The sequence below is a fragment of the Sebastes umbrosus genome, chromosome 20, assembly GCF_015220745.1.
Source record: "Sebastes umbrosus isolate fSebUmb1 chromosome 20, fSebUmb1.pri, whole genome shotgun sequence".
Lineage (NCBI taxonomy): Eukaryota > Metazoa > Chordata > Actinopteri > Perciformes > Sebastidae > Sebastes > Sebastes umbrosus.
Genome location: NC_051288.1, coordinates 14,715,478 through 14,742,286, shown reverse-complemented (window position 1 = coordinate 14,742,286; position 26,809 = coordinate 14,715,478). Strand labels below are relative to the sequence as shown.

The following is a 26,809-nucleotide window of genomic DNA, read 5'->3' as shown; positions in this document are numbered from 1 at the left end:
AACACAGCTAAAGAAACTACACTCTGCAATCAGCAAGACGGAAGAAGCAAGCGACCGAGGATAAACTAAAGGTGTCACAACAGGGAGAGATGGTGGAGATGGAGGCCATATACTGTAGTTAGGGATAGAGCGAAGGATGAGAACTTGAACCTGATGTAGATTTGTGAATATGATCAGATGAGTGGAGAGAATTAGGATGAAAGAAACCTCAGACACAAGGAAGGAAAAGGGAACTGTTGATCAATAATGGTATATAATTGTTTTATTCTTTCCTCTTTGCAGAAATTTGAGCCTTCATCAAGCATGAGGCAGATGGGTTGGATGTCTTTTGAAGGCTTTGCAAGGTATGTATGAAAAAATATTCATAATACATTGCATGCATTCATGTCAGCACTGAAACACAATACAAGAAATGTATTGCATAGTATGTATATAATATATTTTTAGGCTGTATCGTGATATAGAATATATATATATATATATATATATATAATTTCTCTAAAATAACTGTTTGATTTAACTCTTTGATGCTTATGCTTTCTAGCAATCTAATCTGAACACTCTGAGCTGGTGTACTGTCATTTTGAAGTCATATTGGTCTTGGAAATTTATTCTTATTAAGTTTGACTAATTATTCACACAATTGAAAATATTTTTTTTCCTCCAAATTATAGTTTGCTGTTGGTATTTTATTTAATTATTTTATTTATTATTACGATTTATTCATTTTTGTTTTTATTTATTTATTATTGACAGACTGACTTATTAAATTTATATTAAATTGCATTCACCGGAAGATCGCTTTTATTTTGAAGTCAGTTCTTACACGCTCTTACCGTAATGCCTAGTTCAAACATGTACCACTAAACAACGTGGGGGCTAGTTTGAGTCTTTTTCGAAGTGGAGGCTGGCATCTTCCATCACCTTTTCTGACCTCAACACATACAAACTCCCTTTGGCACTCTCTTTCACTCTCTCCAGGCTCTTCCCCTGTTCCCTGCTTCCCTCCCTCATTCATTGAGTATATTCGATATATCGCCATGCCTGTGTATCATAAAACAGTGGGAGTTACAGTTTTAAGTTGACAACATTTAGCTAAACATCTAAGTGATTGCTTGCTAATTGTGTTCAGTGCAGTAGCATCCTGTATTGTTATGTAACCATCCCTCTCTCCACACCAGGTTCCTGATGGATAAGGAGAACTTTGCTTCTCGTAATGAGGAATCCCAGATGAACCCGGAGGAGCTGCAGTACCCTCTGTCCTACTACTACATTGAGTCTTCTCATAACACCTATCTGACTGGACACCAGCTCAAAGGAGAGTCCTCTGTTGAGCTTTACAGTCAGGTAAGTTTGAAGTTGGTTTTTTTTCTGGACCCATAACTCCTATTTTGCATGTTCCTGTCTGATCATTGAATGTCATTTTTCACCAGGTGCTGCTGCAAGGCTGTAGGAGCGTCGAGTTGGACTGCTGGGACGGAGATGATGGCATGCCAGTTATTTATCATGGACACACGCTCACCACGAAAATACCCTTCAAGGTAAGAAATACATATGAATTATTAAATTCAGAAAAGAGATTGAAAGAAACAATCAATCACTGGCTCTGGTTGCTTTCCGCTCCTCGGCAAAAGTTTTTTTTAAACATTTTATTAGTTCATGTTGACAGAAAAGAACAAGTATACAGTTATAGTTTTAAAATAATTAATCTTAAATTGATTCATGGTATATTGTGACTGTACATATCACCCAGGGTGCAAATAATATACAAACATGCAAATCTATATATGCTTTAGCAATTGGCATGTATACACAAGCAGGTACAGACGTACATCAGACGTACACAAGACCAAAATCCATATACTTATATACATGAATGCACGCATACTTAAACCTGCAGCCACGTATGCACACACTCACACATCTGAATGTCAACAAACAAAACCAAACAAATGTGGTTCTTAAGAACTCATTAACTCACCTCAGTTCACTCTCGAGGGAAATATCAATACTATATATTTTTATTTTTTGAGCTAATCTCATGAGTATTGGTTTCCATTGAGTTTCTTTGTCTCATATTTGACTTGGGGGTGCATTTTCTAAGAATGAAATCTCTCCCATGATCCTCCAGGATGTGGTGGAAGCAGTTAACCGGTCTGCATTCGTCAATTCGGACATGCCCGTCATCCTGTCCATAGAGAACCACTGTTCCCTTCCACAGCAACGCAAGATGGCTGAAATCTTCAAGGTAGCCTTTCTTTCTTTAGTCGTGTGTGTTTTCCATGTGTGGTTAGTTTGTTTCTGATGTGGTATTTTCTGATTCTGATTAGTAACCGAGTCATTTGTGTGTATAAAGAATGTCACCAATCAGATCAATTTCGATGGAGTCAAATTACTAGTGGTGCAATGGTCCAACAAGCCCATGGTTCGGTTTGTATTGCGTTTTTGGGGTTTGGGTTCGTAATATTCCTGTATTGTATAAAGCCATAACACTAATTTTACACATGAACAAGGCAGGCTACTTTATGGTCAAGTAGGCATACCAGATAATTGCCTCTTCTGTGTCTCTGGCACTTCATCAAATAATTAGCAGACCTATATTTAATAGTGTTGCGATGGTTCAACAAGCCCACGGTTCAGTTTGTACAGTCATTGAACGGTTAATTTTTTTTACGGTTCTGTTTTGCATCCCTACAAACTACACATCCCTTAGCACTACCTTTTACATTATTTTAAAGTGGCCTCTAATTCTCTAAAGTTTTATTTGAACTCATGCACACATGCTCAATTTTCAGCAGTACCATGCTTTATATTTAGAGAATGACATGCACCTAAAGTAGTCTTAGTTTTTGGTTCAACTACACTCCTCCAGGTGGGAATGTTTTCCTCAGTAACACCACTTTTTGAGCAAACAACTCCACTCATTCATTTTCCGTGCACAGATTTTCTCAGCTGCTGTGGGCATTCGACCTGGCGGACTTCCAGGCAGAGGCTTGCTTTCCTAGTCTTCAGGCTACAACTGTCCATTTCTTTTTCTTTTTTTATGTTGTATACTCGAGGCCACACATATCTGGGGCATCGTGGTTTCATCTAACAAAACTTCCCAGCGTCCTATCCTCCCTGGAGATAGACTTCTGAGTGGCTTGATTAAAAAAAAAAAAAAAAAAAGGTCTTTCATGTAGAGACAGCTTACGTCACTCTGGGCTTGTTTATTTGCAATGTTGTTTTATGTTGATAAAAGCACTTTTTCCTTTCCTCTCCTGCTCTCCCTTCCGTTACATTCTGGTCTGTACCTCACATTATTGGACACCATTTATTGACTGTCTATCACATTTTGAATATTTCTCCATCCAGACGGTGTGCGGGGATCGCCTCGTGACGCGCTTCCTCTTCGAGGGCGACTTCAGCGACGACCCTCACCTGCCGTCGCCATGGCAGCTGCGTGGGAGGATCCTCCTCAAGAACAAGAAGCTCAAAGCGCACCAGGCGTCGGTGGACTTACTCAAACAGAAGGTCGAGAAGAAAGATAGAAAGAAAGACATCCTGTGCACATATATATAAACATAATTACATACATTATTTAGATTTAGCAGGTAGTATTAGTACATTCAATATTTAGCACCGTTGATTAGAGTGCTGTCACATAAATAATAGATGCTAATGTGCACCTCATCACACCATTTTACCTAGAATGCACACATAATGTGCTTTAGTATATACACACTATGGACTCTCTGCAGATAAGAGATTGTATATATCTACAGGTAATGGGTAGATAAAGATCATATGTCCGATACGGGTATATTTTTGTAAATATTAGATATTTTCGCACACTATTTTTTACATGCACTTATTCTCACTTTGCAGTGCTTTCTTCTTCTTTTTTTGTTATTTATTTCATATTTGACCTCTTTTCCAGGCTCACCAGCTGGCCCACATGCAGGCCCAGGCTAGCAACGGGTCACCGGGGGTTACTTCGCCTGGCAACCACACCAATGAGGAAGAGGAGGAGGAAGAAGACGAGTATGACTACGACTATGAGTCTCTATCAGATGGTAAGGAGAACTGCAATGGCGTTTATGATCTCTGGAAACACACTTATAAAACTAACAACAAAAACAAAGATTTCCATGGATTCTGAGGCTAAAATATCTCATAAATTATATTCTTATGTTGTAACTCTTGAATCAGTTCTCTGTTCACACTTTTATTCCGTCTCTCTTTCTTTTAACACTCAAGTCTCTCTTTACGTTGGTACTCTATTCTCACTCCCTTCCTGTCCTATTTTTTCTTGCCTGTTTTCCACTTAGCTGATGTCCTCACAGCCTCTACTGCCTCGTATGGCCTGGAAGGTAAATGCACAGCTCTGATGCGCCTCTCTATGTACCCGTGTTTCCATCTAGTTTTGTTTTGCCGTGGTAGCTGTTCGCTGATTCATTTTGTTCTTGAGAAAGTTACAACATCTTAGTAGAAATCCTACAGTATCTTAAAATTACTTCAGGATATTGACCCTGCAAGTGAGTTTTAAGGGGAAATGATGGTTGTCTACCACTGCAGAATAACAACAGAGGAAACACTGGTATATAGACATGCACTGGCGATCTGCATTGTTGCTATAGACTGATTCCTGTGTGTGCCGGCGTACTGTAACAGCTGCTAGCTTTCTGCTTTTTGTGGACATCCGGTTACGTTTTGCTGCACCGTAGCCATCTATCGTGCATGGTGAGCAGCAGTTCAAATTTTAACCATCACATACTGTATTGGACGATATGGCCAAAATCTATCAAGATATAAGTCATTTCATAACTCGATAATGATTTATATCACGATACAGCATGTTTAAATTCAATAAATAAATAGTCTATATGAAATAACCACATTGGAAAGCCTATTTTTGTATACTATTGTGTGAATTAAATACTTTAAGTATACTTAAATACTAAATTAAATTAAAATATATATATATATATATATATATACAGGCCTAGAAATAATACAGAATTATTATATTTTTTTATATCTTTTTGATGATATATATCGTCATATTTCCTAGTCCTATCTGGAACCCAGTAAAAACTTAAAATAATTCCACCCTATGCATTTGAAAAAAAAAAATCCCCAAAATATTCTGAAAGTTATAATTAATGTCCTAACACTGCGGGCTTGAACTGATGACCTGTTACAAGACGTCCTCCCTCATTTTTCAATGATAATAAAATAGGGACAACCACATGTGCTCTTCAGCACAGACGTGAAGAATCACAATAGGGTGCCATCCAAGCATATTTATCACTACTAAATCGCTAACAATGGATGGTCCACGACATCAGAGGTGTTTGTTATGATTTTATCACCATTATGTCACTGCAATAATGCAACAATCAGCTTTAACTACAGCAGTTTTTCTTGTGACTTACTTTTATTCTAAATCAAATTCTGTCACTATGAACACTGTGTTCAGAGTAACCTGGATGTTAATGTTAATAGTAATTGTGATGTGAGTTTGTGTTTGTGTTTTGCCTGCTTGTTTTTTACAGTATGTTTTTAACATTCTGCTTTAAGACGCAAGCTACAGTAGATATGCCACAACCTTAAGGAAATATGTAGGAAACTCTGCAGTATGGAGTTAGAGCAGGACGGGACCACACTGTCTACTTCTGTTGACTGTCCTTGAAAGACATGGTATTATGAATGACATCAAAATTAGATGCGTGTATAGAAAAAAACAAAACATTTTATTCATTTCAGTCAGCATGATTTCTCTTTCTCCCACAAACACATCACCTCCCTTCTTCCTCCTCCCCTCCATACTGTATTTGTCTGTGACCTCGCCATCGGCTGGGCAGGCTCATCAGGGAAAAAAAACAAAGCCATCTGGTTTCTCAGGCCCTACGCTGGCCCCGCACTGAACAACAGACCAGGGGAAACTACCCTGTCCCGGTCGCAGTCCCAGCACTGCTCCCTCCATAATCCCTGCCCTCTGCTTGTCCCTGTCGGAAGAACTTACCGGTCAAAGACCTTTCAGAACCATTTTCTCTAATCTAAACCTCATAGAGTGATTCTGTTTTGATACTTCCTTTTTTTCCCCCCTCAGTGAAATCTTAACCATTAACCAGATATCCTGACAAAATAAACTCCACTCCACCCTCGACTGTCTCCATTTGACCCCTACGTGCTTCTACTTAACATCAGCTGGCCCAGTAAATACAAACACTTGAGCAGAAAACCGCCAAGTTGCCACCATCTCTTGTTTAACGGTAGCTCCCCTCCAGTCTCTGGCTACTGTCAACTCCGCTGCCAAACCAGTTTCAAAAGGACGAGATTCCAAACGTCAGGAATTAAACAAGTTTCTCGTGATAAAAAGCTTCTGCATTTTCAAGCTGATATGTTTGTTTTTTTTCTTGGCTGCGATGAATGTGTAGGAGGATCGGGAGCAAAGGGAAGAACTCCCTGCTGTTGCTCCTGTTTACAGTTGATAGACGTCGCTTTGAATATCAGCGAGGGGAGGTCTTCGTGGGCTGTTGTTGCTAAGGAGCCTCCTCATGGGCTCTGCAAGTAGTCAGGGATATTGATGCTGCTTTTCCCCCTTTATAATTATTCTATAATTGTCCCTAATATCTGAATGAAATGCAGAACCACTCTAGATTATTACAATTAATTGTATGTGGATACACACCAACAAACACACGTAACATGTTTGTGATCATCACGTCACTATCCTGTTCATTAGACTGTGTAAGTTACCAGAACCATCCTACAGGTCAGAATATAGCAAAAAAAAAAAAAAAAAAGTATAGAGTTAAATTAGATGTATTTCTCAAGCACATTAAAACGGAAAGTTTAAAACATAAACTTAAAAACAATTCATTTCAAACTAAGCGGTAAACACCATGGTTGAGTGCTGAAGTACCTTTCAAGCTTAAGAAAAACCCCAACCCAAATCAGCATTTGTTTTTACAAGAAGTAACATTCCCAGATGCTAAATTTACTTCTTCTGATATATGTCTTACTGGTGATTTAACATACAGTATATCAACTGGGACACCAACTCCCAACGCACAATTTTTGCTTGGAGAATAAATTTTAAATCCAGACTGGAATCTGTTTTTCAGGCCAGTTTTTGCCTCAACTATCCTGGATCACATGTTTTCTGTTGCTAATGGTAATATACATAAAAAAAATTGGAGATGATTCATTAAGAAATATGTCCTTAAAGGGACGCCTCTTTGGGGGCGTGCTTGCTTGATTGGCAGGTATCTCAACTTGTCACACTCAACCATGATGGTTGTATTTCTGCCAGTTTTCACAACAACACTACTAAGTATTTTTTTGGTAGTTTGTATATCGTTCAAAATCATGCAAATTTAATCTGCGCTGCATATTCATCCGTTTGTTTTTGACACTTGATTCACCCACAAAACGCTTCCTGAAAATGTGTGCTGCGTGTCCGCTCCATTCTCTGCCTACGCACAGTACTCCTGTACACCTTTCAGTGTTAACACCTGGGAGCTAATAGAATTCACTATATTTCCTGAATAGATAACATCCTGGATGACAAGCCAGATGGGAAGAGCTCAGCAGACAAAGAAGAGCAACCCGTTGATGAAATACCGAAGAGGATGAAGAAGTCTGATAGCACCACGCAGAGCAAAGGAAAGGTAGGGAGCTACAGTATCAAATATTTACAGCTACTATGTGCCAGAGAGTATTTTGGATTCAAACAAATGCTTATAAGCATGGAGGTTAAGTATGTACTCCTACTCTCTTCTGCCAGTGTATCTATGAAATTCAGCCTCTGCTCCAATAAGTATGTCACTGTCTCTTCCAGTATAATGTTAACCGCGTTTTTCCTGTGTCTACCGGCACCTACAGGTGTTCGACATGGAGCTGGGCGAGGAGTTTTACCTTCCTCAGAACAAGAAGGAGAGTCGACAGATCGCCCAGGAGCTGTCCGACCTCATCATCTACTGCCAGGCTGTGAAATTCCCAGGTAGAGAATATTTCATCTCTCATTGTCACACACACACACACAGCTCTTTTCGTTTCATTTTAACATACATTTCTGAGGGTTTCTCTTTTCTTATTCTTCTCTCCTACACGGATTCAAAGTGATTTATCCTCGGTCAAAACCCTTTCTTCCACCGTCTCCTCTTTTACTTTTGACATGCTATCGTTTTCTATAACTCCTTTTTTTTTCCCGCCTTGTCCCGGTCTATTCCACTCCCATGTTATATTTAAGAGGTCAAACCCTTTCCCTGTAATTTTGAATATTTTTTCATTGGAAGACATTTAATATCACAGTGTTACACTCCATTCCTCTCCCACACTGGACACCCACAGAGATGACGAATCCCCTTCTCCCCATGGGAAAGATGCGGTTACTTCATTGCGTTGTCAGTCCCAGAGCAGCACAACAAACAACAGAGCTGTTATATACGTTACATTAAGGAAATGCTTTCGGGATGTCCTGGTGGCGGTGTATAGCTAGTATCCCAGGTTCAAATTTGAGCAAGGGCTTTTGTCACACGTCCTCTTTCTTCCAGTTTTAACTGCTTTTTCCTTTTAAATACATGAAAATGCTCTCTCTCCAGCAGTTCAAGATGTTTGACTTTGCTTTCCCTCATAAAACGTCTCCTATTTTCTCTTTATTGGGATCTATCTTCATTCCATTCTACCATTTATCTCAATTTCTCAAATATTTCTTTTTCTCCCTTAAATATCAACCCTCTTATCTCGTCTTTTCCTCCCTCAAGTGTCCTCTTCTCTGCTTGTCTCCTCTTTTCTTTCCATGACATTTGCCCGTATAAACGTGCCCGTGTTTCCACTGGTATTTTATTTGTTTACTGTTTCCAGGGATCTGAGATCTGAGAAAGAGAAAACAGTCCGCTGTCTGAACTGGTTGCAGACGGACATGCTGCTCATAAAAACTTGTCTATAAACACTTAAATCATCTTTAAATAATACTCAAAATTCCGAAAAAGTACACGTCACATTTCTCATCTCAAATATTTTTTTCGGAAAGGAGACAGAGATTTGACACCAAATAGGAAATAGCTCAACTTAAAAGTACTATTTGTAACAATTCACATGTATTAATCGCTTTGCATTGCCACTGTGTGAACAGATTGTAATGTAACTTAAAAACTGAGACTGTCCCAGATTTTCTCGGTTGCCTTTAACAGCCTGTGGACTGATTTCTATGTAAAGGACTCGGGACGGTTTTGCTTTGTAATGTTAGCTGATGAAGTACTTTCCAAATGGCAAGCTAGTTAGTATCATGGAGAGTGGACATTAACGGTGATATATGATTGTAATGTAACGTCATGTCACTGTTTTGGCCGATGCCCAGGATGATTACTCGTGCCTATGGAGTGCGAGCGCGAGCAACAGGATGCTGACTGCAGTTCTCTTAAAGGACTTTCTAAAAGTTGCATATAGTCCCTTCAACAGTATATTCATTAATGTAATGACATTAGTCTTCGTATCATAACAAAGTAAGCGAAGAAGACTGTTAGCATCTATCTGCTTCTATACTACATTATCCATGTTATCCCACAGATTTCAGGCCAAATCTTCTTTACAAAACACAAATAATCATTTTTTTAAAGAGCAAAAACATATTTTTTCTATCTGCTCTGCAAATAATACACAACTTAAAACCAGCACTATTAGCTCTAATCCTCTGCGCTCATTAAAACAAACGCACTTGGAGTGACGCCTGGGAGGGAGAAGACCGACTTCCTCATTATGACAGAAAGTGACGGCATTTGGAGAAAATGATTTCTGGATGTTTAGAAGCAAATTGAGAGGTACTGATGTCATGCGTCTGGTGTCTGCAGCCTGTCTGTGTTGCATTATTGACCACTTTTCCTCTGTCTGCCTATTGTGTGTGTGTGTGTGTGTGGGAACACAGGCCTGTCCACGCTGTCTCCAGCCGGCTCTGGCAGGGGGAAGGACCGAGGAAAGAGCAGGAAGTCCATATTTGGCACAGCTCCAGCTCGCTCCAGCACAACAGGAGAGGTCACGACCCAGAGCCGCACCCCTGGGAAAGGTACGCAGGGCCTAGTGATGGTAACTGTTAGTATGAGTGTGTTTGTGGAAAAGGAAGATCTTTCAATATATGTATTTTTAGCTCTGTTTTAGAGATATTTTGAAAATGAGTGCAAGTAAATGTGGAGAACTTGATTGGACAAGCAGTGAACAGTCGCCACGGTGCAAAGCAGGCTTACAAAATATGCCATAATAGGTTAGAGGTGATAAATGAGGGTAATTTCTTGTAAAACACCACACCAGACAGCCACAGTTTTAAGAGTATTTTGTTATGGCTGTATGTGAAAGAATGCAAGCCTGTAGATGGTTTTAATAGATTCAGTTCTTGCTGTTGTGTTTCATGTTGTGATGAACTGAATACTGACTTAGTTTCTTCCTAAGGTTGCCAGGACATTTATTTGTTTCCCTACTAATATCAAGGAAATAAGAGTTGGGAAAGTTTGAAAACTTGCGGGTGAAAAAGTCAATGTTAAATCTCCTGAAAACTCGATCAAAATTCTTACGCTACAGCCTTAAGGCTCAAAACTGCTGAATGAGCAAATAGTTTTTCAGGGCCTTTTTAAACATCTCTCTCTCTCTCTCTCTCTCTCTGTTCTCCCTCTAGGCGGCGCTGAGCGTCTGAGCTGGGAGGAGCATCAGCAGACGTCTCCCGTCCTCAACCCCCCCACCTCTCTCAGCGCCATCATCCGCACCCCCAAGTGCTACCACATCTCCTCCGTCAACGAGAACGCCGCCAAGCGCCTGTGCCGGTGCAGGCGGTACTACCAGAAGTTGATCCACCACACCGTGTGCCAGCTGCTCAGGACGTATCCGGCAGCCACCAGGATCGACTCGACCAACCCCAACCCTCTGCTCTTCTGGCTGCACGGCATCCAGCTGGTGGCGCTCAACTATCAGACTGATGGTGAGGAGAGACGCTGTTTTCTCTTTGTATTGCAGATGAACTTAAAACGGCAAGCAAACATTACTCACTAAGTCTTTTATTATACATACATATTTATATCACTTAGTCCCAAATAGAAGTTAGTGGAAGATAAAGGAGAGTATATTAGATTATCTTTCTCCTTTGTAATGTAATAGAAAACAACTCCAAGGCCTCTTCTGCATGACAATTTTAGCTTTTTACAACTTTGCAAACGCTGATAGGATTTAATTCTAGATGAGCCAACAGCCCACTTTCCATAGAGAAAAAAAACAAGACATTTCAGATTAACTTTGAGGAGTCTGTTTGTATGATAGCAACGGATAAAATTATCTCTTATCATGCTCTTTTAAGGGATTGTTGATACCAAAGTGTTCCACCGCTCATTTTTCTCTCCTTTTCTTTTCCTCTCTATATCTTCTTCCTGCCTGTCATTCTCTTATTCCTTTTCCTTTCATTCTATCTTACTCTGTCTTCATTTATTTTTCTGCGTGTTTATTTGTCTCTTCCTCTCCATTTCCAGAAGTTGTCTGCAGTCTGTGTTCGCTGTCTGAACTCTGACAGATGAAGTTATTTTCCTCTAAAAGGCATATTACATTAAAAAAAATCTCTCATCCTCCTCTATCTTGTCCTCTTTTGATCCTTGTCTCACTCCCTTCCTTTTCGTCTCACTCCTCCCGTCATGTTTTTCTCTATCTCTGTTTCTCAAATCATGTTTCCCCTCATTTGGAATCAAAGTTTGTAAACTTTGATTCCAAATGAGGGGAAACATGATCACCCGGTTGTGTGTAAGAAGACACTTGCATGCACTCGGACATACACGTTTTGTTTATAGGAAACTCTTTCAGAGTGAAATTGCTGCAGTTACAACAATACCCAAACCGGATAATCTTTGTCTTTAATATCTCTTTTGCTAATTCCCTCAAGGTGGAGTTGAGATTTTTGGATTATAGCCTATGAATAATATCTTTCTTTCCTTCCTCAGACTTGCCCATGCAGTTGAACACAGCTCTGTTTGAGGCCAACGGCGGCTGTGGCTACGTCCTGAAGCCGGCGGTGCTGTGGGACCGTAGCTGTCCGCTCTATCAGCAGTTCTGTCCGATGGAGAGGGATGTGGAGAAAATGAGCCCCGGAGTCTATTCCCTCACGGTGAGCTGAGATGATATATAGAGCACAATGGAAGATCAATCAGGAAGACTACTTTATCTTTGATAGTTTGTGCTCTGCACTTTCATCCTCACTCCTTCAGCTTCCTGCCTACTCGTATACGTTCCTACTTAACTGTTTTATAGCGTCAGTTTCGATTTCAGAAGTGCTGCATATTAATTTTTGAAGCATTTTTTTAAACATAGCTTTTTATGTTTGCAAAGTGTTTCACTTGCAAATACCTCTTGCTGCCCTTATAATACATATTTTCTCATTTATGAAAAAATTTCAATGCCTTTTTTTTTAAAGTGTCCCAAATATTTGATATTAATTTGGACCCTGACATGCAGTTTCTTTTTTCGGCCTGTTTTCTATCCTTCATTGGCATACCTGCAATGCCTGCACTGATATTAGAACAGGACACTCAAACAAACACTCCTAAGTACTCATATTAGGTCCATTAAGGTGTGTTTGGACAGCTTTATGTGAAGTGATGTGTATGTGCTTTCATTATTTGACAGTCATGAAGGCCACCCAGTTAATTCCATATAACAGTGAATAAGAACAGGACCTCATAAAAGCTCTGCATAGCAATATGTCCACACACTGTGTCTGAAAATCCCCCTCTCCGTCTCCACTGACTGTATTCATTGTTCGGTCCGTGCTTTTCGTCGCATTGTGTCACTCACTGCACATTGTTTGTGGAAATGTACGTTATCGCACAAAAATCTGGTTTCAAAGTTCTGTATTTATCTACATGTAGATTTTTTTTGCACTGAAAAGACAAGAAGTTAGTCTCAGAAGCAGACATAGAAGTGAAACTGGGAAGAAATACTTGAAAGTTTATTTCATTTCATGACATTATCGTTGGCATAAAAGTGAACGGTATAATTAACGGTGTGCAATTTGTTGACATGAAGTCAGTCAGTAACAGCTTGAGTTAATGTTTGGAAGGACGACAACAAAATCATGTTGATAATGGTACTGCCTCTAATTGAACAGTTTATCCACTGACATTCATGATCATCTGTGAGGTTCAGAGTATCTGCTCTCATACTCTCAGAGGCATCATGAACAACCAGCAGTATAAACAACAGGGATGATCTCACACTCATAAAACTTGTGTGTGTGAGACGGCGAGAGAGACTTGAGGTGAAATAGAGTCTTAGTTGGCAGGTCAGAGTGACTTCACTGAGTGTTGTTTGGCTTCTCCGGCCTGCTTTGGTTTTCATCAAAAGAACTGGAAATAGGTTTGATACAATGACAGTGCAAAGTGTAAAAAGAATCTTAACTTAATGGTGTCTATAGTTACTCATCACACCTCTTCTGTCTCCTCTCAGATCGTCTCCGGTCAGAACATCTGTCCCGGTAACAGCGCCGGCAGCCCCTGCATCGAGGTGGACGTTCTGGGCATGCACATCGACAGCTGCCACTTCCGCACCAAACCCATCCACCGCAACACCCTCAACCCCATGTGGAGCGAGCACTTCCAGTTCAGCGTGCACTTTGAAGACATGTGCTTCCTGCGCTTCGCCGTGGTGGAGAACAACAGTTCCCAGACTACCGCTCAGAGGACTCTGCCTCTGAAGGCCCTCAAGCCAGGTAGGAGTCTCAGACAACAACTGATGTAACTGTGAGAAAGGATGGATCCAAGCCGTCTGCAAGAGCACCTGTAAATATTAAAGGGATAGTTTGGATGTTTTGAAGTGGGGTTGTATGAAGTACTTATCCATAGTCTGTGTATTATCTACAGTAGATGACGGTCGGCACGTCCTCAGTCTCATTCAATTCAGAAAAACATCAGAAAATGTCTATATATGTTCTATCTAACTATCTCTATTATAGATCATTCATATAAGGCTTTCATAGATAATAGAAATTGAACATAACTGAGGCCTGCGTTATAACCTGAAGGTTATTTCCTGAGTACTTTTATCGGACCATTCAGTATTATCTTTTTCAGTGAAGACAAAATATATATTCTTGTTGTGTGTTTCAGGTTACAGACATGTCCAGTTGAGGACACAACACAATGAACCTCTCGAAGTGTCAAGCTTGTTTATCTACAGCCGCAGAATAGAGGAAGGTCCCACAGGGGGCGCTACTCCCTCATCACTGGTAAGATTTATCAGCTCTTCAAGTTCTGAGATTGCAGGGGTTGGGGTTACATTCAATACTGTTTCTCCACTGTGCTTTGAAGCTGTAGTCTGTAACCTTTAGTAAATATGATATAATGATATTTTTATTATCCTGCCAATAGTGCATGAGACAGAATCTGTGAAAAAATCTTGTGCTCATAATGATATCATAGCGGCAAAGGAAAACAGCCAATCAGCCGAGGAGTCTGTAACTCAGCTGTCAATCACTGCTTACAAAATTGGCGAACTCAATCAAACTGTCAAACTAGGCAGCGCTGATCAAATATGAGTAAAGATTCTGTTGCTGTAATGCCTATTTCTCACCTCAAATGTTTTCAGAAACATATTTTAGTGTACTGTTAAGCTGTAAAATGATTTGAATTTCTCAGTTTGCAGGGAAATAGTACACTAAAATGTTTCTGAAAACATTTGAGAGCAATAGGCATTACAGTGACAGAATCTTTACTCATATTTGATCAGCGCTGCCTAGTTTGACTGGAGTTCATGAGCTTTGCGACCAGTGATTGGCTGCTGCGTTAGAGACTCCTCGACTCTGATTGGTTGTTTTCCTTTGGCGCTGTGAAAGGAGCACTAGTAGGACAGAGAAACATGATTTTTTTTCACATAATCCGTCTCATGCACTACTGTCAGGAAATAGTAACAGTTTTATAAAATTAACTTTTTATCACATTTGGTCAAAGTTATCGACTGCAGCTTTGAAGACATATGTTTCATAATACCTCTCCTCCTGCTCCCCACACAGCTGTTCAGTTCAGAGGAGAAACGTGCGTCGCAGCAGCACAGGGTGACGGTGTACGGAGCTCCTGGTCCTGAGCTCTTCACTGTGTTCTGTGTTACAGAACAGACGACCGCCAAACAGCTGCTGGATACGGTTAGTACTTTAGCAATTAAGATTCATGGATATTGTGATTGCAGCCTGAGCAGAGGACAGTCCCCAGACTCTTGGGAGATTTTTTAATTTGTCATATTGTGTCATACCTACCTGCACAGGTTGTAGCATCTGCAGGAAACCCGTCAGAGTACTTCCTGTGCGAGGAGAAGGTTCCTCTGTTGAAGGAGCGCAGCGAGGTGAAGCGCTGTGCTCAGCATCGTTCTCTAGCGCCCGAGGAGGAGGTGGTCAGACTGGTCTCCAGCTGGAACGCTGAGGAGGGATACGTGGGCAGGATCTGCCTCAAGACGAGAGAAGAGGTACACACTGAGATCAGTTTAAATGTTTCTAAAGCTTGTCTCTGAGTGGATATTATCAGTAAAAAAAAGAGGGATTATTTGGGTTTATTGGTATTAACTGAGTTTAATGTTTCAATTTATCTGTTGAATGATTTAAAGCACTTTAATCTCAATGTGTTTATGGTAATATTACCTGTTTACCCTATGACTCGTTACATTTTTCATCAAAGTACCACAAAAAGCACTTATCTGTGTGACCCATCATGTAGACTCTGGCTCCCTCTTGTGGTCGTCTCATATAAGTACACAAATGCACTCTGCTGTAGGAGGGACAGTAGCTTAATTAAAAGTAGTTAAATTTAGTTTAAACATTTTCTTGCATCAGACTCTGGTGCTGGTTGAAATCTTTGATTCTGCCACATTTTCACTTTTACTGTGTGTTTGATTTTTTCAGAACTTAAATGAGAAGAACTCAGTGCTGGAGGGAGAGGAGGAGGTGGCTTTGGGAGGTAGAGAAGGAGGAACAGAGGACGATATGTTCTTCGTCCAGGTCCATGAAGTTTCACCAGAGCAGCCTCACACTGTGATTAAGGCCCCGCGCTACAGCACTGCTCAGGACATCATACAGCAGGTGAGGAGGTTTGAAAGTTTGCAAGACATGTATACCAACCTTAACAACCCTGTCGCCTACAAAATGATGTTCCCATACAACTAAACTGCATTCTCAATTATGTTTAGAGGGACACGTACGTTCTCCTGGATTACTGTCGCAGTTTTAAACACATGGTTATTGTTGTAAATTGAGAATGCAGTTTAGTTGTATGGAAACAACATTTTTATAAGACAGGGCTGACCTCAAAGTGGCTTAATTTGTTTCTCATACACTTTCTGTCTGTCTGTCCCAGACTTTGTCAAAGGCGAAGTATTCCTACAGTATCCTATGTAATCCCAATCCATGTGACTACGTCCTGATGGAGGAAGTGACCAGGGACGCCGGCTCTAAGAAGTCCTCTGCTGCCAAACCCCTACAGCGGGTTTTGCTGGATCACGAGTGTGTCTACCAAGCTCAGAGCCGCTGGCGGGGAGCGGGAAAGTTCATACTTAAACTCAAAGAGCAGGTAGCTTCAAACATGGTGACCAATTTCCAATGCTAGAGACTTTTTATTTCCTATGTTTTTATTTTATATTTACATGCATTACATCACTCCTTTGAGCATGTTTCGCCTTTGTATTTTAACACCTGTATAGTATGTGCTTTTAACCAGATGCTGCTTCCCTTGTTTGTAACTGTTTTTGTGATTTACTGTTCAGTGTTATGTTTTATCTGTCTATCTTATTCTAATATTTATATATGTTGTATGTTAGTATTTATTTTAATTTACGTTAGAGGTATTTTATGCTGACATGTTTGTTAGTAAGAATGTTTAAATGAGCTGCCTCATTGAATAAAGGTGAAACGATCTTTTAAGTTTAGCGTTTAGTTTCTTTCTTTTTAAATAATTAAAGCTGCAGTGGGTAGAAATGGAGCAAATATGATTTAAAAAAAAAAAGTGAATGAAAAAAATCATGTGCTCCTAATAGCATCTGCAAGAGTTCACAGGCCTGTTTAGCTATAAAATGAGAATGTTTGTGACCCGGTACCAAGCACCGCCCACCAGCCAGAGCACACTTCAAGATGTTTCTGAAAACATTTGAGGAGAGAAATAGACATTACAGTAACAGAATATTAATTCATATTTTATCAGCGCTGCCTAGTTTGACCGTTTGATCGGAGTTTGCGAGTGATTGACAGCTGCTTCCGCTGAATGAACAGCAAATAGGAACGCTCTCTCTGAAATTACCTATGATTGGCCAGAGTCTCCCATCACAGGGTTTTATTAAAGCCTGAAAACAGAGCCATGAGGAGGTGCAGAAGTCTAGTTATCTCTCAAGGCACTTGAATTACAATATGCTGAAAGGTTATTATGGAATTTTTGCCCAATGATGCCAAAAACATTCTGCCTACTGCCACTTTAAGACAAAATACATCAACAAAGGAAGCAAGGGAGTGCACAAAGGATGACAAAAGTATTAAATCTATGCTAGAAGAAAAACTAAATGCACATTTCTGTATGGTTTTTCCGTACTTCAGTAACGCCAATCTATTTCTGCTTCCAGGTGGGGCGGGAAGACAAAAAGAAAGTAATTTCCTTTGCCAGCGAGCTCAAGAAGCTGACCAGTCGCAGCCGCAGCATGACGACTGGCGGCGGAGTGGACGGTCCCGCCCAGAGTAAGGATGATAGAGCTGCATGCTGTGTGGCTCTGACAGAGCTCCAGGAGTGAGGCTCACACTCTGCCTGCTGTTTGTGCATGGAAAGGCAACAGAGGTACCGTATGTTGTCTCTAACACCTAACATCACACCAGGTGCCACTGTGTTTGTTTAACATTAATTAATTAATACAATTTAAAATACATACATTTAAAGTACATTGTGTGTTGCATTTCTCAATACAAATTGGGCTATCAGGCTATAGAACTGATTTGGATTGGGACATGTTTGAGATGTAAGTACAATGTGGAAAACTAGAGTAGAATTGGGATGGGATTTTATTGAAGTGTTGGTAATGCATGAAACGCTCACTTTTCTTCTCACAACTAGAAAAAAAAATGGTCAAAGTTTTTTTTTTTTCCATTTCGGTGTCTGTTAGGTTCATGTAATGTAACATATGGTATTTAGGTATCTTCTGATCCTTATAAACTTAACTGAAAACGCTTATTTAAACCTGCAGTAGGCAGAATGTTTTTGGCATCAGTGGGCAAAAAAGTTCATAATAACCTTTCAGCATATTGTAATTCAAGTGTTCTGAGAGATAACTAGACTTCTGCACCTCCTCATGGCTCTGTTTTCAGGTTTCAAAAAAGCCCGTGACGGGAGACTTTGGCCAATCACAGGTCATTTCAGAGAGAGAGCATTCCTATTGGCTGTTCATTCAACAGGCAACTGTCAATCACTCAAACTCTGATCAAACTAGGCAACGCTGATTAAGTATGAATCAATATTCTGTTACTGTAATGCCTATTTCTCACCTCAAATGTTTTCAGAAACATCTCGTAGTGTACTGTTTAGCTGTAAAATGAGAAAGTGTACTCAGGCTGGTGGGCGGTGCCTGGTATTTCCTCAACTGATCTCAACATGGCTGCCAGGTCAAAAACGTTGTCATTTTACAGTTAAATAGTTTCTGAAAACATTTTATGAGAGAAATAGGCTTTACAGTAACAAAATATTAACAGCTTTAACCCTTATTTTAGAAATAATACAAGTTTATTCTGGTAATATAAAAAACTTTTTTCTCAAAATCAAGATCTAAAAGAGCAAAAATCATCTGTGAGAAAGTAGATGAATCTGGTGCAGAATTATTTAAAGAGATAGTTCGGGTGTTTTGAAGTGGGGTTGTATGAGGTCCTTATCCATACCAGGTGTATTACTTACAGTAGATGACGGTCGGCACGCCCCCAGCTTGGAGAAACGGACAGCGGCGATGGTGGAGCGAGCTATAGAGTGAATGAAGAGAGGGAGCATCGTTAGTGGGAACAAAGCAGCAAATCAGAGAAATAAAACATTATTTTCTGATTGTTTCACGGCGGTTACGTTCTAAAACACAAATTAACCACCCACAACCCTGCGGGAAAGTGGTTGCGGTTTTTGCAGACCCCCGAACACAGAAAAAAAAGACGAAAAGAGAAAGTACAGGCAGAGGTGTGTGTGTAGGGAGCTAACAAATACTCCTTATTAGCGTGCAATCCAGTATGACTTGTGTTTGTAGCAATGTTTGCGATGTACTTCCGAGTCTGTTATCATGAATTGTTAACATTATTATGTCCACGTCGCACTTAATTTCCAGCAACATTTCATCCGTTGAATTTATCAGATGGTCTCACTTTGCAGTGTGGCAGCAATTCATTATGGTTGTGATGTTACTTTAGTGCCGCAGTGTGTCTTTAAAGCCATCATCTGTGATCCTCTGCAGGGTATCTGTCTGCAGCTGCAGGCCTGAAGGCGTGGGTGGCAGAGGGCAGGGTGGGGGCAGGGAGGTTCCTACAGGCCTCCTCCTCCTTCAGAGGGGAACTCCAGCCTGTCCTTCTGCCCACCTCCTCTCTGACCCCCCCAGCCTGGAAGCTTCACCTCCTCAGGAACTGGAAGATCCTCAAATGAAGTCTGGAGAGAGAGTCTTGGGTTGACTACTTCTAAACTTGGAGGATTCTCCTTTCCAGAAGAAGGCGAGGTGTTTCAGCGAGGGTCCGATGTGCTCCTCTCTACGTCCTGAAGGGGTCTGATCCGGCCTCGTGTTAGTTGAGCGAATGGAGGACAGGATTCAAGCCCCGTTAGCGGGTTAGATGACAGATGTTCAGCCCCTTTGCTTGGTCGGACGATTGACAGGAGTTTCACCCAGTCAGAAGTCCCGTCCAGTGTCACTTTAGACCAGTGATGTTGGGGCAGGTACTTCTGGCTCTTCTTGGTTTATTGGTTGTAGGGTGGCTCCAGAGAGAGTCTGGAGTACCAGAGGCAGCTTATTGATGTCATCGGGTATGTGATAAAAAGGTGTACTTCCCTGAGTCACATTCAAAGGATGAAGAGGTATTGGTGGCACTTTTTATCTCCCAAAATTACACCAGAAGATAAGAAGGAGGGCTGCAAAACTTTATTGAGTTTAGTGAACCACAATTCTTCTAAGAGTTAATTAAGTGTCCTAGCACATGCTACAGTTCGCTATTGGATGACTCTTATCATGTATTTGATTTTAAGTAAGTTTATAAACTATTTCCACCTTTCTGGTATCGCACAGAGCAGACGGAGGGAGATCAGCTTGTAAAAATGGAAGGAGAGATGTAGGAGAGTCCGAGGCCTGATGAGGTGAAACAGTATTCTTCTCTTTCTCAGGTATGGGCTCTTGTTTTTCTGAGGGCATTGTGAAGGAGGCTGACAAGCAGGCTTGTTTAGTTCTTTTCTTACTGTTCCAAGTTTCACAGTACTGTAAGGGCACATTTTGGGCATCGTTCATAGGACGAGGCAACAAAACGTGAGACAGATATTCAGATATTCTGGCAATTTCTTGGACAGTGTTGTCGCTGTCCTAAAGGTGACGATAGCTGTCCAATATTAACTTGTGCAGGGGCAAATGTGAAACAACTTCTCATCGCTGTGTTGATAAAGTTGCCCTTCTATGTTACCTTAAGATGTAACACTGCATTTAACTTTTGGTAATTTGTAGCTGTATCTCTGAGGACGATCTGTGGCTGGTTTCACAAAGTATTTTAGTTCTGTCATCATTGTCCACTAATAATTATGTTGATATATTATCAACAGGCATCTTAACCTGCAAAAAAATTAATACATTTTTAAAAAAAAATATTTATTGAGGAATCTTACTTGGGGCAGGGTTTGAAATGTTACCAAACGTTTTCAATAGCTTACCTTGAGAAATTTAAACATCTAAATCATCTAACACCAGTGGCAGTACAAGACCTTCAACAAAATAAAATTGTGATTTGAATCCACAATTATCTGATAAAATGAGTAATTAAAGTTAGTTTCTCGACAGTTTTAGTAGTAGTGATAATACCCAGTCCTAATGCTAATAGTGATAACACGCTATTTTGGCTTAATTGAGAAAAGTAAAGACTTTGACCTCAATGTGATGAAGGGCGTCATGAAAAAATAATTAAAACTTAGAATATTTCCTCCTTTCCTCCTTTATTTGAATGGAACAATGATGATTTTAGCACTAAGATCCTTTGGAGAAGCCATAGTCTTCTTCAAACAGCGTTTTGCACATTTTGTTTTTTCTTTTGCTGTCATCTTCAGTGTTTTTCTGTTACTGTCTGATAAATGACAGACTTGATTGTTATGAGATGAAATGGTCGGAAAAAAAAAGGTTTTTATTATGATTATCATATTTATTACGTTTAATATCGGCCCTGATGCGAATTCAGTTAGGAGATAAGCACAAGATAAATGTTTGTTTTTATAACTTTGTCAAACTTAAATGAGCATGTAGTCTGAGCCCAAACAAAAAAATATTCTTACAACAGAATGAATTGCATTTCACTTAAGTTTATTGGTTTAGATTTACAGTCTTTTTTTGTAAAGCAGTATCTTTATAGATGACTAGTATTATTGTCAATAATGATTGTAGGCTTTTCTTTATTTCTGCTTAGTGCTCATTTCAATTTCCTTTCAGAATTTACTTAAACTTGATTGATTTGGGGCCACTTTTCCCCTTTTTTCTGTTTTGATGTGTAACCTGTCCATATTTTGTTTGTTTCTTTTAAATTGTGATAATGTTTAGATTATTTTTCCTCTTTAGAAGATACGTTTTTTTTTATTTGGTACTATACCAATGACTACCCTCTAGTCATTAATGGTGAAGTCAAGATAAGAAAAGACCTTACCTAACATTATAGAGACAAAATGACAACTTTTCTATATTAAATCTAAAGAAAATCCGTTTTGTGAGTTGTTAAACTAAAAACAATTTGAGGTTAATCATGAAGTAAATTTGCCCATTGTTAACCCACATTCCACCACAAGACTTTGAGAGAAGCTTTCTAAAACCTGCAAATGGTGAACACTTCTTCTTAACGTGCAAATATAGACACCAAGTATAATGTTATTTTTTAAAGTTTGCCGTTTATTTTATAGGCCACAAAAATGGTTTGCGTGTCCTTTTACTTTCATTTGTCTTTAAGTAAAACTTTGCTCAGTGCCAAGTAATGATGTTTGAATTTTAGTGCAATAGTGAAGTTCTGTCACTTCTACCCTTTAGGTTTTTGTTTTACTCCTGGATTTTAGCTTATTTTTAACTCCTGACATTGCCTTGTTTAAATTTCCCATTGACACAAAGTTTATCTTTTGTCGGTATCCACAAGGTTAATTGTAATTAAGATAGACTAGATTGTGATCCAAGAAACCACAACTCTAAAAACTGGTGATTACTTACAACTACCAAGTGATATCAGCTGATAGAACTACGTGAAATCCACACTGACTTTAAACAGAAAGGGACATTTTCTGTTAAATTGTAAATCGATAATCAGTTAGGCAGAGCTGTGTTCCTTGTTTTCCTTCTTTCTAACCTGTAGACCTCATTTCTGAATGTAACATTTCTTAACGTGTTGAACCTGAGACAAATGTGTGTTTGGATGTTATTTATTTCAATGTGAAGCCCTGGTTGGCAATTATCTGTTTTCTGTATAGTTTCCTGTAAGTAGTTTTATGTGTTTTCTTTTATTTATTTCAATATGTGAGAGGATAAACTCTCCAGTGCCCTAACTTTACTCAAACTTATTTAGAGACATATTTTACTTTATGTGTAAAATATTCAGTATAGTATTCATACTGTATGTCTGGCATGTTATTCTGCAGTACCAAGCAGCGTCTTTTAATGCCTTTTTATTTTATGAGTTTTTAGAAATATGGACAAAAGCTGACAGATTGAAACTTTGTCCAATTTTTTTTTTTTTTTTTTTTAAGACTTTGCTGTATTCGTTATATCCGCTGAATATGACATATGTGTTTGCTGACTGTGGGCTGTTTCATCTTTAGCACTCTGTTGCTTCCATAAGATGTGCAGTATACCCTTTAACATCCACTATCCATGTTATGATGTGGCTGTCAAGTGAACATTTGTCTATTTACTTGAATTTTTAAATAGATGAGAATTGGTGGATTTGTAATATACCAGGATCACAATAAATATAAAAAAAACTTAATATTGCATAAAGCGTGTGTTTGTCTGAGATCAACTCGTGTGTATTGGCTCCAGTAATGCTTTATATTGAGGTCCTTAATAGATGCTTGTTAACATTATTATGTGTTATTAAAACTATATTAGTGTGAATTTCAGTATCATAAATATATTTATTGTTAGATTATACTGTAAGACATTTATAAGCACTTCTAAGAAACTTCTTTACAGATTATAGACTACTTAACGTTAATGAAAATTTTATGTTTCCTATAATTGTTTATAATAATAATCACTTTTTAATGGTAATGACTTTTTAGACCTACTATATGACTAATATGACTTTTTATCAATTTTTTCGGCATACAATAGTCTTTTTTATGATTTTTTTCCGACAACTACGCTATGACGTTTTATGACTTCTTTCGACAACTATCCTATGACTTTTTATTAGTGTGTAAGAAAATATAGAAAAAATCAAATATTGCGATGTTGTGTTTTGTGATACTGTATTGATTTTAATTAATAGTTTACATGCAAAGATTAACCCCGTCAATATTTTGTTTCATTTGCAAAGAGATGCACCCTCTCAAAGTAGCGCTATGATTTTACAGGGACTGTAATAAATACAAATACAGATCCAACTGTTCATTCTTTACTGAGATTTTATGCATATGGTGGTCTGTTCTTTATACTATGACAATTTTCCTAAAATTAGATGGAGAAAAAAAAAAAAAAAATCGCAATATATTGAATCGTAGCCCCTGTACCATGATAAGTATCATCGCCAGATTCTTGTACACAGCTAACAATACAAAGTTATAATTTTTATTACTAATTTTGACATAGTATACTATGAATTTTTTAATTTTTCGATATACTATGACTTTTGACATACTGTATCAATTTCTTTTTTTCAACATACTAAACCATGACTTTTTATCGAAATACTATACTATTATTTTTTCGACATACTATACTATGACTTTTATATGGTCGACATATTATATTGTGACTTTTGTTATTTTTCGACATACTATGAATTTTCGATTTTTCGACATACTATGCTATGACTTTTTTTCATAAAATGTTTTGACATGCTATACCAAGATTTTTTTTTAATGAAATTTTTCAACCTACTTTACCAGGCCTTTTTTTCATGAAATTTTACGACATGCTATACTATGACTTTTTTTCATGAAATTTTACGACATGCTATACTAATGACTTTTTTTCATGACATTTTTATCAACATCCTATGCTAAGAGTTTTTTCATGAAATTTATCGACATACTATACTAAAGACTTTTTTTCATGACATTTTTTAATGATATTTTCGACATGCTATACTATGACTTTTTTTCATGACATTTTTCTACATGCTATACCAAGATTTTGTTTTTTTCATGACATTTTTCAACATACTTTACCAAGCCTTTTTTTTCATGAAATTTTACGACATACTATACTATGACATTTTTCGACATACTATACTATGACTTTGTCTTGGTAGCAGTGTTCCTTTAAATCTATTTTTGACAGTTTTCTCGCAAATAGGGTTAGGTTATGATCCCTTAAGCCAGTGATTATTTTTTTATGGTTTGTTAGTCATCAGATCAATTTGTGTACTGGAGCGTTTTGAATGATTATTATTATTAATATTTTTTTTTTTCTCTTAGATTTATCCTCCCAGTTCACATTTTGACATAGTATACTATGAATTTTTTAATTTTTCGATATACTATGACTTTTGACATACTGTATCAATTTCTTTTTTTCAACATACTAAACCATGACTTTTTATCGAAATACTATACTATTATTTTTTCGACATACTATACTATGACTTTTATATGGTCGACATATTATATTGTGACTTTTGTTATTTTTCGACATACTATGAATTTTCGATTTTTCAACATACTATGCTATGACTTTTTTTCATAAAATGTTTTGACATGCTATACCAAGATTTTTTTTTTTAATGAAATTTTTTAACCTACTTTACCAGGCCTTTTTTTCAGGAAATTTTACGACATACTATACTATGACATTTTTTAATGACATTTTACGACATGCTATACTATGACTTTTTTTCATGACATTTTACGACATGCTATACTATGACATTTTTTAATGACATTTTACGACATGCTATACTATGACTTTTTTTCATGACATTTTTATCGACATCCTATGCTAAGAGTTTTTTCATGAAATTTATCGACATACTATACTTTGACATTTTTTAATGATATTTTCGACATGCTATACTATGACTTTTTTTCATGACATTTTTCGACATACTATACTATGACATTTTTCGACATACTATACTATGACATTTTTCGACATACTATACTATGACTTTGTCTTGGTAGCAGTGTTCCTTTAAATCTATTTTTGACAGTTTTCTCGCAAATAGGGTTAGGTTATGATCCCTTAAGCCAGTGATTATTTTTTTATGGTTTGTTAGTCATCAGATCAATTTGTGTACTGGAGCGTTTTGAATGATTATTATTATTAATATTTTTTTTTTTCTCTTAGATTTATCCTCCCAGTTCACATTAAAATCACCCATTAGAATTACTTTTTGGTTGAGATTGCACTCTTTTCAAGACTTTTGTGTGTCATCTGCAGAAGGAGCCCTTTAAACACCTACCATGTTAAATTACATTTGTTGGATCATTTTATCCCGATATATTCTAAGGATATTCAATAACTTCATCGCACTATAGAGAGACAGTGAAAAGTTACAAAGATATCACACCCGCTGTTTACAAATAAAAAAAAAATCATGCTCACTCACCACCAACAGCACCGAAGAAGGAGTCCCAGGGGACACACTCGACCACAAAGTAGCACCGAAGTTCTGCGGTATATCCAGGAGCTTCTGGTCCAGGATTTAGCTTCACATCTCCTGAGAGCAGGGGCAACATGAATAGGAAACGTGTTATCCTCCAAAAATGGGGAATATATTGCAAAATGGTGATGGAAATTTCACTGTAAGAGCGTCAACTTTCCCAGAGCCCAGTGTAGCCCCAAGGAGAAGCACAGTGCTCCAGCTGATTTCCATCCGCACTGATTAGCCTCCACGGGCCAGACAGACACGCGCGAGCAGGCAGCAACACTGCAGTGAGAAACAGCAGTATAAGCATCATGAAACACGGTGCACATCTTGTTGCTGTTGGAAAACTGCTTAACATTTCTCTGACAAACATGGTCTGTGATACGATAAAGGACCTCATTCATGTAAACAGCAGGGGTTAGGGAACATACACATACATGCAGCAGTAATATTAATCCAAAAACATCATATATAATAGTAAAACACTGACAGGAAGCATTCTTCTGCAAAATGAGTACTTACTTTTGACACTTTAAGTAAAAGGCCTACTTTTACTTATGCTTTTGAATGCAGAGTTTTTCACAGTGTGGTACTAGTAAGCTACATAAAGCTTGAGTAGACAAACCAGTAAATAACCCAGTCCAGTGTTGCCAACTGTTTTCCAATGAAAGTAGCTAGCAGCACTATAGCTCCAACAGTCCGTAAATCTAGAGAGAAGGTCGCAAAGTTTCCATCAACTTCAGGCCTCCCTCCAAAGCCACTCCCTACAGGCAGGTAGAGAGACAGACAGGC

General features: G+C 38.5%; 1 protein-coding gene and 1 long non-coding RNA gene across 10 annotated transcripts in view; one reads left to right on the top strand and one right to left on the bottom strand.

Annotated features, from left to right (window-relative positions):
- Window positions 1-20,579, top strand: part of plce1 (phospholipase C, epsilon 1) — a 96,398-nt gene extending 75,819 nt beyond the window's left edge. For 2 of the 8 annotated variants that reach the window (XM_037754319.1, XM_037754316.1), the window contains 20 exons: window positions 283-344; window positions 1,182-1,347; window positions 1,434-1,541; window positions 2,132-2,248; window positions 3,355-3,513; window positions 3,920-4,055; window positions 4,311-4,352; window positions 7,540-7,658; window positions 7,873-7,990; window positions 9,914-10,051; window positions 10,655-10,954; window positions 11,958-12,121; window positions 13,459-13,720; window positions 14,118-14,236; window positions 15,020-15,148; window positions 15,268-15,465; window positions 15,899-16,075; window positions 16,350-16,562; window positions 17,602-17,713; window positions 19,453-20,579. In XM_037754319.1, coding sequence (XP_037610247.1) covers window positions 283-344; window positions 1,182-1,347; window positions 1,434-1,541; window positions 2,132-2,248; window positions 3,355-3,513; window positions 3,920-4,055; window positions 4,311-4,352; window positions 7,540-7,658; window positions 7,873-7,990; window positions 9,914-10,051; window positions 10,655-10,954; window positions 11,958-12,121; window positions 13,459-13,720; window positions 14,118-14,236; window positions 15,020-15,148; window positions 15,268-15,465; window positions 15,899-16,075; window positions 16,350-16,562; window positions 17,602-17,713; window positions 19,453-19,637 — 3,024 coding nt within the window. In that variant the 3' untranslated portion in view covers window positions 19,638-20,579. Of the gene's footprint in view, window positions 1-282; window positions 345-1,181; window positions 1,348-1,433; window positions 1,542-2,131; window positions 2,249-3,354; window positions 3,514-3,919; window positions 4,056-4,310; window positions 4,353-7,539; window positions 7,659-7,872; window positions 7,991-9,913; window positions 10,052-10,654; window positions 10,955-11,957; window positions 12,122-13,458; window positions 13,721-14,117; window positions 14,237-15,019; window positions 15,149-15,267; window positions 15,466-15,898; window positions 16,076-16,349; window positions 16,563-17,601; window positions 17,811-19,452 lie in introns of all 8 variants that reach the window. The other 6 variants (XM_037754322.1, XM_037754321.1, XM_037754320.1 and 3 more) reach the window with 4 other exon arrangements.
- Window positions 13,659-26,536, bottom strand: LOC119479092. Of its 2 annotated transcripts, XR_005204606.1 has the most exons (7): window positions 26,508-26,536; window positions 25,979-26,299; window positions 18,915-18,976; window positions 15,638-15,761; window positions 15,260-15,443; window positions 14,997-15,136; window positions 13,659-13,788 (listed from the first exon to the last, which is right to left on the bottom strand). It is a non-coding gene; the product is annotated as an uncharacterized LOC119479092 (long non-coding RNA). The 2 variants fall into 2 exon arrangements; XR_005204605.1 differs by lacking the exon at window positions 15,638-15,761.
- Window positions 26,537-26,809: the final 273 nt, after the last annotated feature.